The following is a 12,296-nucleotide window of genomic DNA, read 5'->3' as shown; positions in this document are numbered from 1 at the left end:
AGGGTGGCTGGTTAGCCCTGAGCTCAAGGCTCATCAGCTCCACTGGCCTTTCCGGACCCATATGCCATTTTCTGCACATTTTCTCCCAGTATTCCTGGGACTACCCCATCTGCACTCCGTATCTCATGGACCTACCCGGCCAGATGCAACCCGCCTTCGAGGAAGAGCTAAAAGGAGGTGGCAGGGGGAGGGGAACGTCAGAGGACGCGGTCTATAGCCTGCAGGAGAACGAGAAAATCCTCAGCAAGTTAGCCTGGCGATTTGAAGACAGGGCTCTTCAAAATGCCAGGGCGGGGCCACCTTGGGGGAGAAGAGGTCCAGATCAGTCGGAGGTGGGCTCTAGCAAGGTGGGAAATCCGGCCCAGGGGTTCACACACAGAAAGCTGCCTCTGCCTTACTCCCGCCCCAGGGGACTCAGAGACGAGGCCAATGTTTTGAAAAATATAAAATTTTAATAAAGGCTACATCTCTTAATTACAATAATTATTGTACCAAGTAATTTTCCTTAAATGAACTCTTTATAATGCATAATTTACAGTATAAGTAGAACAAAATGCCATGGCAAAAGTCATTGAGTACAAGACTTGTAATAAAAAGGCATAAAATATATTTATACATAAACCCCTTTCAAAAAACAAGGGAAAGTTGGAGCCCTCAATATAGGGCGACACACGGAGCGGGACACCGTGCAGGTACAGGTACTGTACTGATTTCAAGTCAAGCACTAGAGATAGTGGATTAACACTCTTCTGTCGTACAATATATACAGACGTATAGTACAGGGAACAATGGCAAACAGAATGTACAGATTAACTTAACACGAAAACCCGAACATCAAAATGAAGGGGTCTGGAGGAAAGGGTGCTGCTGGGTCTTCCCACAACGATTTTGCTTCTTTGCAGGGTGGGGGGGGGAGGGGTTCCAAAGACTTGTTAAAAAAACAAAAACCCAACCAACCAAAACTCCAAGTGCGAGTTGAACTCCAAGGTTCTAGCAGGCCTCGGCCGTTGGGTGCCGAGCCTTGGTGGGGGGGTTCGGAGTTACCGAGGAAATCTGGGGTCCCCAAAAATGAGGCTCCCACCCCCACCTCCCGCCCCACAGTGGATTCCATCCCACACGATGATCCCCAAATGGCGGTGACGTTGCAACAGAAGTCAGTCCTCAAGACCTTTACGACAAAACAGAGCAGCACAGAAAGAAAATGCACCAATTTTCTGCGTGTGTCAATGGTAGGGCACCATTTTAAAAAGTCTATCTTCACTTGGAGAAATGCAGGGCAAAGCACAGTAATTCCCCCTTTAATGAAGACATCATGAATGCACCCCTAGCTCAACTCTCAAGTTTGGACAGGACGATGAAAACGTCCCCTCTGCCCCGTCCGTGTTTAAAGCAGCATATCCATTAACTGGGGGGTGGGGGGAGCGGGGAATCAATTGTTCAATAAATAGCAGGAAGGGCTCCTGTTCAGGGAAGCTATACACAGTCCTCAGTTTGTGGGTTTCAGATCCCCAGGCGGTCATAGATTACCGACGCGTGGCAGTCTCTCCAACACAGCCCGTATCTTCAATAGCCAAGAGTGGTCATGTTTTTAATAAATAGTTCAGGCTTTTCTTATCTCAGTACCCAGCTCGTGAATAATGAAAACCAACCTCCCTACCCTGCCCACCCTCCCCGAGCGGCCAGTGGCCAATTCTTCCCGGGATTTTTGTCTTCTTCATTGGTTTAGTTTTCCTTCAAAACATCTCATCGCCGTCCGTCACAGCCAAGGCCGGGGGTGCGGGCGGGCGGGCGGCCCCAGGCTCCCGCCAGGGCCCGCCCCGCCCGGAGGCTCAGTCGATCCTCTCCACCTTCCCCAGGATCCTGCCTTCGTACATGGGGAGCACCGCCTCATCGTCCCTGATCTCCTCGAACACAGCTCCGCAGGCAAACTCGTCGCTCGCTTTTTTGAAGTAATACCTTAAAAGGAAAACCCAGAGAGCGTCTTGGTGAAAAGTGCGTTTTCTACTTTGCTTAGGAGACAGGCGAGACGTCAGCCTGGAGGACGGAGGGGTCGTGAGGGTGCTGCTGCGGCAGGTGTGCACGGGGAACCCTGGGGGGCATGCAATGGGGTCACCCAGGACACGGCCCGGGAGCACGGGGCCAAGCAAGCCTCCCGCCTGCGGTCTTCCTCCAGAACGCTTAGGCCAACCCGCAACCCGCAACCCGCAGCGCCGCGCTGGGCAGAGCGAGCGCACTCTGCAGAGGAGAGCGGCCTGAGGCTTTCTCCCCATTTGGGAAGGGGTGTGGGGAGAAGGGCAGGACGGGCAAGGCACGCATGGTCCATTTGCAGTAGCAGCCACCAAGGTTGTGGGGAGGGGGTGTCCCCTCCAAGAGGCCCCAGACCCAGCCACCCTGAGCCTGCGGAAGTCTGTGGAAGGCGGACACCTCCGGTCCTCCCCACCCCGCGGCGCCCACAGGCCCGCTCCTCTGGCCTGACCCTGGCCCAGCCATGGGGACAGGCCGCTGCAGGAGGCCGGCCAGCGCCACCTTGCCTCCCAGGGCTGCAGACAGCCCCCGGCTGCCGCCTCTCCCCTCTTCTTCCCATTTCCCTCCCCCACCCTCCAACCTCACCCCACCCCACCCCTCCAGGGTCAAACACTAAAGACCCTTCTATTATGCCCCTTGATTAAAGGTTCCTTTTATCCCACCCCCGACTTCTTTCTTCTAAGGCTGTTTAACTGTGTGGACGCAAATGACCAGCCTCTCTCAGGAGAGCCACATTCAGAAGCAACTGCTGTGTGTCTCCCCCCGCCCCCCTTCCAGGGAGACCCCTCAGGATTAAGCCTGTCCCTGCAAGCTGTCACCTTCAGCCAATAAAGGCCACTTGTGGAGGGAGGGGCCTGGTCCTCTTGGGGGAGGGGGACAGCTCTCTAAAAAATTTAATTGTGTCTCAGGGTTACAGTTGTTGTTTTGTTTCTGTCTTTTCATTTAAAAGAAAAAAAAAATTCCCCTTGGTTAGAGCTCAACTTCTTTCCTCTTTAATGAAGGCAAGCCAAATGCTTTCGCAGGAGATAAGGCTCAATAAAGTGAACCAGCTGGGTTTAGTCAAGGTTCCCTGTTAGTGGTTCCCAGTGAGGCCACAGCGCCAGGGTGACCGCTTCCTACCCAGTGGATTGGGTCGGGGTGCTTGGGGAGCCCAAGCGGGCAAGGAGAGGGACATGATACATAGGGGACCCTGGACAGCCTGGGGGGGGGCCCTTCCTGACACGAGGCCACCCTTGGTCGTGCCCCAGTCCCCCAGCTCTGACCCCTCCGCTCTACTAGTTGGGCTTCCATGCACGGCCCCTCCGAACAAACATTCAGTGACCTTTTCCAGAACTGTAACCTCTTCCAGAGAGGACAGAGGCCACATTCCCTCGGCCCCGAGACTTCAAATGCACCGCGCTGCCCTCATCTTCTCCAAGAAACAGGCTTTTCCAATGCAACACGCTTTATGTGGCCAACCGTGCTTTCTCCTGACGTCTGGCACCAACAGTGTCTGGCACGTCTGGAGAGACTGTTCTCCTTTTGAACCCCTGCCATGTTGCGATTACTCAGTGCCCCCTGGGTCCCCCCCCCAACTCCGCGGCCCCATCCTGGCCAGGCTTTTTATGGGGGGGGGGTGAGGGGGAGTGCGCACGGGAGGACGGGGCATCACCCCCACTGGGAGGGCCAGGCCTGGCACCCGATGCCTCCGCGCGCCAGCTCGGGCCAGAGAGCAAGTACAGAAAGATAAGGCGGCCGGGAAGGCTCTGGCCACAGCCTGATCCAATCAGGAAAGAATTCTGAGAGTCAACCATTTGTGCAAGTCTTTGTGCATTAAAGGGGAGGCCGGGGCTTCAAAGCCAGGCTTATTAAGTGCGCCTTAGAAAAAACAATCAGAGCCAGATGTGGCCGGAGCGGCTGAGCGCGGAGCTTCCCCTGCCGCCGCGGCTTGGCGCACCCGCGCCCTTCTCTCCCGAAGGTCACCTGCAGGTCCACTCAAAGTCCAGCCGAGTCAAAGCTGAGATCAAAATGAATCCCTGGAGGGGCACACTTGTGTAATTAGTTTCACCTTGTGTCTGTTCAAGATAAAAAAAAAAAGAAGAAGAAGAAGAAGAAGAAGAGGAGGAGGAGGAAGAAGAAAAAGAGGGAGCAGAGCAGCCAGGCCTGTTCCCCAACCCCTGACACATTTTCAGAATCGTCTCTGGCCTGGTGTCGCGCGGAGAGCTCTACTGCCCAGCTCCGCGCCCTGCGCCTTCGTCACTCAGGGGTCCTCGCCCCTGAGCCCCAGCCCTTCCCTGCAGGAGGAATCACTCCAGACCCCCGGCCGGCCGGGCACCCAGGTCTCCGCGCAGGGCCAGCTCTGGAAGGGACGCAGTCTCGGGGCCCTGGAGCCAGGCCCACCCGGCGGGTCGCGCAATCCTGGGACAGTTCTCCACGCCTGCCTCAGGCTCGGAGCACCTACTGGGCCCGTCCTTAAAGTGAGCGTGCAACACCTTGTGTGTGTACATGCATGCGCACACACACACCCCCATCTTGTGCACCACAACCCAAGATGGAGCTAGAGCAGAGCCCACGCACGTCCCTGGGATGAAGGCCATCAAGTAGGAGCAGCTAGGACTTGAGGAACCCAGGTGGAGTCATCACCCACCCCGCGTTCCCGGGGAGGACCCCAAGAAGTGGTCCCCGCTCCGGGATCCTCTCTGGGGCCCTAGAAGGCCAGGCAGGCGGCTCCGCTGCACAGACACAGAGGGGAGGGCTGGAAGGAGGGCGAGTGCCCCTCCCAGGAAGACCGGCCTGCCCGGTCCACCCAGTCCCCACCCACAGGGCCGTCCCCTCTCAGTTATGGACACAAGAGCATTTCTCCTTCTCAGGACCCACACGGCGAGGCAGCTCTTCAGGGAGAAAGGCCGAGGGAGGAGAAGGCGGTCTCTACTTTCAGGCAATGGCCTCTGCCCTTCCCCAGGCCTTCAGTGTGGACAGTCAGTCTCTCCTAGACCCAAACCTGCTCATCGGTCTGTCCGTCTGTCTCTCCCCAACATACACTGCTCGCTGCCTTTCGGGAAGGGCCTCCACGAGACGGCCAGAGCTCAGCTCTCCTGGCCAAGCCCCCTTTCTCCTTCAGAGTCTCATTCACCTGGGAGGAAAAGCCCGTGCAGGTCCCCCCAGAGCCCTCCCTGCTGCTCCGCTGGTATTTCTGTCGGTCGTGAGGGGAGAGAGGAAATGAGAAGGAACAGAAGTGCCAGGCAGCCCGGGGGGCCTCCCTGAGCACCTCCTGAGCCCCCTCCCGGGTCCGGCCAAGCCAGGGATGTGACACTGGCTCTTGGTCCTGAGCACACAGAATGCAGGGCAGCAGAAACCTCAGGGCTCTTACCTATAATTTCCCTTTTTGCTGAGCTGCTCTTTAAAGTGGCCCAGGGTCAGGCTCTGAGCCTTCAGCATCCTCCTGTATGGAATTTCTTCTCCACAGAAAAAGTATGTGACGACCAACTCGCTGGCCTGGAGCGCGTGGACCCCCGCCAGCTTCTTTGGCTCTTTGTGACTGAGAAAAGAAGATGGAATGCAACAAGTTTAGCATTCGAAGGCGGCAAGTGCACACACAACACACGCGCGCGCGCACACACACACACACACACACACACACACACAGAGGCTCTCCAACACGTTCTCCAAAGAGAAAGCGAGGCTGCACCCGTGAGCTCCAAGGGAGCCTGGGTGTGCCTCCCCTCCCCCCAGGTCACGCAGGCAGCCACTCTGGGGACACAGTCCAGGTCATCTGCTTGGGGCACCCAGAAAGGGACAATCTCCTCTGGCCTGTACACACTGCTATTGTTCCCCTCACTACCACCAAATGGGGTCTCTTTCCGGCTTGCCAAGGAAGACCAGGGGAGAGGCTGCCACAGAGCCTCGGGTCCACTCAGCCCGGCGTGGGAATGCTGTAGAGACAAACCCAGAGCATCTCTGGGGACGACATGGACACCAGAGCCCACCGGGAGGGGAAGCTCGATCATTTCGACCTCCCTCGTTTATTCAGAGTTCACAGAGTGGCTTTAAAAAAAAACAACAACAAAAAAGCTGCAGGCCTGGAGGGCTGGTGCACTTCCGGCCAACCGATGAGAAGCGACAGGGCCAGGGCGGCAGCTGGTGCGGCCGTCAGACGCCGCTCGCTGCTCAAGATGAACCAGCTAAGGAAGAAAACTTGAATTATTGAGACCCCTATAGCCGATTTCTTTCTAAATGCACCATCCTGGAATTCAACGGAGCCAGGTTTCTCTCCCACTGGACGAGAGTGTAACCTGATGGGAAGAACCATGGCACCGCGGGGAAGACACAGAGTTCTCCCCAAGCCAGAGGACGAAGATGGTCCTGGAGCTCTGCAATGGTGGAGAAGCACCTTCCTGCTCCACGTGACCAGACGTTTCCAGCTTGCTAGTCTGCAAACTGAATGAGGGCAAAGTTTCCATCCGGGGGCGGGGACCCTCTCTTATCCATCTGCTAATGACTGCCCGTCCCAGCTTTTGATGAGCATGTGCCCAGGAGCCCTGAGCCATCCGAAACTTCGGGAAGGAACACCTGTGTACGCGTCCCAAGGCATCTCCCAGTGCTGGCGGGGTTTCCACAACCCGCCTCCCAGCCGTAGCCGCACTGACCTTTCCCTGTGGCTCCTGTTCACAAGGGGACTTTTATAAACTAGAGATTTCCAGGAACCCCAAAGCCGGGGAGTCAATGCCCCGAAATATAAACCACGCGGGGGCTTCTCAGCAAGGTCAGGTAAAGATACTCACTCTTCCGAAGCCAGGCTGGGGCTGGAGAAGGGCGGGGCTCCCGCCTGACCCGCGGCGGAGTGATTCCTGTCCCTCTGCTGACCGGCCGCACAGCACCTGAGGACACAGTGGGAGTGGAGGAGTGAGAGTCAGGCACGCCGGGAGCAGGCTGAAAATCCTGGCGCTCTGGGCTCTCTCTGTAGACCCAACTTCCATCCGCGGGGAGCAGCCGCTGTAAGCCCCCTGGGAGCCCAGGGACTGGGTGATGCGCGCCCAGGCAAAGGGCCGAAGCTCTGGATCCTCCATCTGTCAAGGCGTCTCACGCTCATCTACCCAGTCTTGCGGGATCGGGGCATTTGTAAGGAGGGACAGACATTCACTGTCTCCCATCCTGGCCGCCTCGCCTAACACAGAGCCCGACTGGCTCTTCAATTTCTTGAGGGTGGGAGGGAGACAGGTCTGTGACCAGAAGCCACCCCTCCTTGCTGAGCGTCACTCCAGACGCAGGCAGAGATGGCCCTTCCCTGCCGCAGCCCCAGCCCCCACCTCCGCCCCCACCTCTACGCTGCCACTACTCACCGCTGCTTGGGGGGCTTGGACACTTCAGCCAGCCGGCGGCAGGCCTCCTCCAGCTGCGCCAACGTGTTGGGCGGGGTCAGGGGAGGCATTGCGGGGTCCTGGGTGAACGGGTGGGCTCGGGGGGTGGCGCGGGGGTGCCCGTTGCTGGCCCCCAGCAGGTGGTGCCGGCCGGCTCGCTCGGCAAGGGGCGCACGGGCGGACTCCAGCGGGTAAGCCTTCTTTGTGCTTTGGGCACTGGGCAAAAGGAGAGAGAGAGAGCAGAAGGAAAGAAAAGGGGTTAGAAAAACTGGAGACGATGACTTCAGTAGAAACTTCTCTCTCCTGCCTTCAAAAAGAAAAAAAAAAAAAAAGATCCTATCATCACACAGACAGGGGGCGATGCCAAAAACAGGGCATTTTTGCGATCTGCTCAGTTCGACGTTTACATATGAAAATGGCAGGAGCACACGGTCCCACGTTTTTGGCCAACTGCAGAAACGGCCACCCCACAATACCTGCTCAGGGACGCCCGTGACCCCAGCCGCGGCGGCGGTGCTCTTTACCTAGGGGCCTTGGGTTTGCTCTGCCGCTCACTCTCCAGCATCCACTGCCAGACATCCTGCGACCTGTCTCCTTCCTCCCCTGGAAGCTGCAGGGCCCCTGCTCCGCCGGGCGCCCCTCCTTCCCTGGCGGGCGGGGCCAGGCCCGGCTCCATGCTTCTCCCGCTGCGCTTGGGCAGGGTACTGCCTCGGCTGCTGCTGCGGGGAACCAAGAACCACACCCAGCCCCGAGGCCACGTCACATCTCTGGGGCGCCTCGAATCGGGGCAGGTCGGCGAGCAGCGGGGAGACACGAAAGACCCATGCACCTGCTCCCCCTGTCCCCCCCACCCTGAGCGTCCCTCCTGGAAGCTAATTGCCTATGACCTCCGATGCAGCCCCCCCACCTCGCACCTGCCGGGTCCCTGGGTGGGAGAGAAAGCCCCAAGGGGATACCCTGGTCTGCCCGACACTTACCCAAACTGCTCCGCCTGCGCGGGCTCCAGTGCCTTGGGGTGACTCCTGCACTTGGAGTAGCAGTAATACTCCGCGCCCCCGGGGCAGAAGCAGCGCACCCTCTGGGCGGCCTCCGCCTCGATCTCCTCCTTGGTCTTGGGGAGGGCGTGGTGGTGGATGTAGTGGTGGTGGACATGCTTGGTGGTCTGCTTGGTCACGAAGCCCTTGGCTGCGAGGAGGGGGCAAGTGGCCTGCGAGGCAGCCACGGGGGGCAACTTGCCCCCGGGCGGGAGCAGGGGGTGGTGTGGCTGATGGTGGTGGTGGTGGTCGGGGGAGCGGGAGCGAGGGCTGTAGCGGCCCACGCCTGGGGACTGGCAGCCGGGGGTCTTGAGGACCCTGGACAGGTGGTCGTCCAGAATGGTCTGCGGGTCCTCCTCGTAGCTGCCGGAAGGCAGGAGGGAGAGAGGGTGCGGGGCGGGCCCCCCGTCCCTGGAGCTCAGCGCAAGCTCGGAGGCCTCCTTCTCTTCATCCTGAGGGTCAGGCGGCAGAAAGGGGAGGGAACCGGTAAGCAGGAGGGGCCAGCCTGGGTCGTCAGTGGGTCACGGGGAGGGGCGGCACCACGTCTCGCGGGGACAGCGGAGGGGTGCGGACAGCGGAGTGCGGGCCTACCCGGGGAGTGGACGGGGCCCCGCACTACCTCTCGGATCTGCTGTAGGCGCTCCTCCAGGCTGTGGCGGCTCTCCAGCTCCAGCTTCAGCTTCTCCAGCCTGGAGATGAGCTCGGCCGCGAAGGTGGCAGGCTCCACGGGGGTCATCTCCTTGGGCAGGCGGTGGGTTCTCTACGGGGCAAGGGGAGGCAAGACGCGAGGCATGTTCAGCGGGGCCAGCACGCGGTGTGCACCGGAGCTTCCCGGGCCTGGCGGCAACGGCCACAGCCACAACCACAGCCACGGCCACGGCCAGAGCTGCAAGGGCGAACGGGCAGGCGGGCGGAGAGCGGCGGGCGCAGCGCCCGGGCTGCTCGGGAGCTTTATGCGCCGGCGCCGCGGCCTCATGGAGAGCCATGGTCCCCACCAGCGTTTGCCTTGGGCAGGAGCAGTTGGTCGCACTCCGAGAGGCCCGGCTTGTTCTCTCTGTAGTACAACCAGCCCATCAGTAGCTACTCTGAAGTAGAAAATCTTCAAAGACTGTTGTCAAACATCAAAAAAAAAAAAAAAAAAAAAAGGCAGCCCTCTGCAGTGGGAGGGAGGGGAGAGGGACCAACTCAAGGAATAAAAAGTAGAGTCTAAACAGAAAGGGAACTGGAAATTACAAAAAAAAATTAAAAAAAAAAAAAAAGATTGGAAGGGAGGTGGGGGCCATGGGGGGTGGGTGGGCAGGAAAAAAAGGGAGTCACACAGCCGGATCAGAAGAAGTGGTAATTTATTTCGTGGCCGCACACTGCGCACCTCTGAGGTGGTGTTGTCTCAACACTGTCCTAGATCTCCCCGGCTCTCCGCGCCCCTCCTCCCCGGCTCTTTGTACAGAAAATGAAGAAAGATGCTGCCGGCTAGCAGAGCACCGCTGCGCTGGGCTGCCTGAAGCTGATCTATCAAGGGGAAAGGGAACATCTCCAAATCAAGTACAGAATATAAAAAGGCACCTAGGGTGCCTGCCAAAAGCAGCAAACAGAGGACTCCCACTGCCCGGTTCTATGTCCTCCGGTCCTCCCGCCACCGCTGCCCCTCGGCGGTCGGCCTGCTCCTTCCTCAATGGCCCTCTTGCTCTGCCCTTTCCTTCAGGATGGGGGGGGGGGCAGAAAGCTGACCTTCGAAAGTCTGTGATCCCCCTGCAGCTGAGCAGGGCTCACCCCGGTGACGGGCACCCACAGAGCCAGGGAACCATGTCTGGGGGTGGGACAGGGAGAAAGGTCCCCCAGGAACAGGCCGTTCTCAGGCAGGCTGGCTCCGTTCGGCCCAGATCAAAGCTCTGCCTTATTATGGAGAAAGTCGATCTGCACACCCCAGGACAAAATCACCTAACGTGCAAGTGTGGGCGGTAGAATTTTTTATTCCCACACATACTCCTCTGCACCCCCGAAGACTGCCCAGAAAAGAACCTGTGTCCCCAATACCACTGTGTTTGTGGGGTAACATTATTGGGGGGGGGTGCCGAAGGGCCCCAGGAAAGCGTTGTTAATATGCTAAATTTTTGGACCAAGTCCCCTCTGGATGGTCAGGGGCTTTCAGAGAGGAGCTGCTCTAAGCGACAGTAACCCACGCACACCCCGCAATGTCGAATCAGCAACTGGACGTGTTCATTTCCTGAACGCAACATCACTGATGAGCCAATGGCATTCTCAGAGGCGGGCAGGAAAGACTCGCGAACGGAGGTGCCGCTCAGAGCTCGGCACTCCCCTTCCCTCCCTAAGGACAGTACTCTTGCAGCCTTGGATCTCAGCGTGTTGCAAAAAGCAAAGCTCCTAAAACACAGACGAGGGGCCTCTGCTGGGTTTAGGGGGGCCACATGCTGGCCGCCCTCCGGGCCTTGGAAACGGAAGAGGAGATACAAGGAAAGGATCTTTACGCCATGCTGGCCTCTCCTGTCAATCACAGGGAGAAGCTGCTCACGAGATCCTAACTTCCAAAGGCTTCATTCATTCAGCATTTATGAGGTGCAGATCCAACAGGAGGTACTAAGCCAAGTTGTGGGGTTGGGAACAGACAAGACAGGACAGCTGCTTGCCAGGGCTTTGGAATTCAACAGGAGACACAACCCAGGGATGCACTTTTCCTTCTGTGGGAGGCAGAGATGCCTGCCGTCTCCTCATGCACGCATCAATCAGCACGTTTTAGTAAGCACCTGTTATGCACCAGCCACAGTTACTGTGTACAGGGCATTTCGTGGAACAGACAAAACTCCCTGCCCTCGGGGGGCCTCCATTCTAGTGGGAACCCACGGAAGGAAGCATGCCTTAACTCCCACCATTGCTTGGTTTCTGCGAGAGAACTGCTGTGGTTTCTTCTTTGGAAAGAATCTTCTTTGTTGAATTGAGAAAATGTTCAAGGAGGTTCAGGGAGGAGTTCAAGGATTTCAAGGAGGTCGTCTCAAGCTTCCCTCTGCTCAGCATCACAGCCCGAGGAACCAGGTAACACCACCTCTTGCCTGGTTCCCCCTTTCCTTCCCTTTCCCCTAGCAGACCCCAGGCACTGCTGCTCCTCTGACCCTACACCTGCCCCCCTCCACCTCCCATCCCTCTTCTGCAAGACTCAACATGACCAAGAACACCTGCCTTCCCCTTCCAGACAGTACTCACCGGGAAATGAGGTAGAGACACTTGGCCATTGGCCTTCACACTGCGATGCATTTCTCTCTGGAGCTGTTTCTTACTCCCCACACGGTAAGGAGGGATTCCATCTCTAAGGGAAGGGAAAAGACAGAACCCACAGGCTCACAAGGATGCTCTCAGCACGTGGGCTAAGTCCCAAGCCCTCCCGAGACCCAGGGGTGGAGAGGGCCCTTGCACGCCTCCACACACTTGTGCCTCCGTCCTGGGCCCCACGGCTACTACCCCCAAGGGGAAAGACCAATCCCAGCTCCAGCTGCCAAGCCCCCTGCCCATCAGCCACCTCTGGCAACTTGGCTCCCTCTCAGATTCGGGACCAACAACTTGGAAAGAGCTCGGTGAGCTCCTCCTACAAGCTCTGCCTGGGAAGTGGTTACCCTCCAGCCAGCCCAGAGTGACGGCTCTCCATTTCATCTCACAGGCAGTACACGTGGGAGAAACTCAGGCCCCTTTGGAGCACACCAGGGCAAAACACTGCAGGAAGAGGGACCAGGCCTGCAGAAAGCTGAGCCAGGCCCTAGTGAAGCGGTGCGTCCTTCTCCGACAGTTAAATGTCTTCCTTTCATAAATCACCCACAAGAGTATCTCTGGGATCCTCCCATCCCTCAGCTCCAAACCCTGCTAACTGCCCCCCTCCAAACGAAGGAATTCCCAC

At 58.2% G+C, this 12,296-nt stretch overlaps 1 protein-coding gene across 5 annotated transcripts in view; it reads right to left on the bottom strand.

The window, feature by feature from the left end:
* Positions 1–437: 437 nt before the first annotated feature.
* AXIN2 (axin 2) overlaps positions 438–12,296 on the bottom strand; it is a 31,157-nt gene continuing 19,298 nt past the window's right edge. For 3 of the 5 annotated variants that reach the window (XM_032320700.1, XM_032320697.1, XM_032320698.1), the window contains exons 4-11: positions 11,612–11,714; positions 9,015–9,155; positions 8,339–8,847; positions 7,886–8,080; positions 7,344–7,577; positions 6,786–6,881; positions 5,375–5,542; positions 438–1,956 (exon numbers count right to left, since the gene is read on the bottom strand). In XM_032320700.1, coding sequence (XP_032176591.1) covers positions 1,830–1,956; positions 5,375–5,542; positions 6,786–6,881; positions 7,344–7,577; positions 7,886–8,080; positions 8,339–8,847; positions 9,015–9,155; positions 11,612–11,714 — 1,573 coding nt within the window. In that variant the 3' untranslated portion in view covers positions 438–1,829. The remainder of the gene's footprint in view (positions 1,957–5,374; positions 5,543–6,785; positions 6,882–7,343; positions 7,578–7,885; positions 8,081–8,338; positions 8,848–9,014; positions 9,156–11,611; positions 11,715–12,296) is intronic. The other 2 variants (XM_032320701.1, XM_032320702.1) reach the window with 2 other exon arrangements.

The sequence above is a fragment of the Mustela erminea genome, chromosome 18 (assembly GCF_009829155.1).
Source record: "Mustela erminea isolate mMusErm1 chromosome 18, mMusErm1.Pri, whole genome shotgun sequence".
NCBI classification, from domain to species: Eukaryota; Metazoa; Chordata; class Mammalia; order Carnivora; family Mustelidae; genus Mustela; species Mustela erminea.
This window is presented reverse-complemented; position numbering and strand designations above follow the sequence as displayed.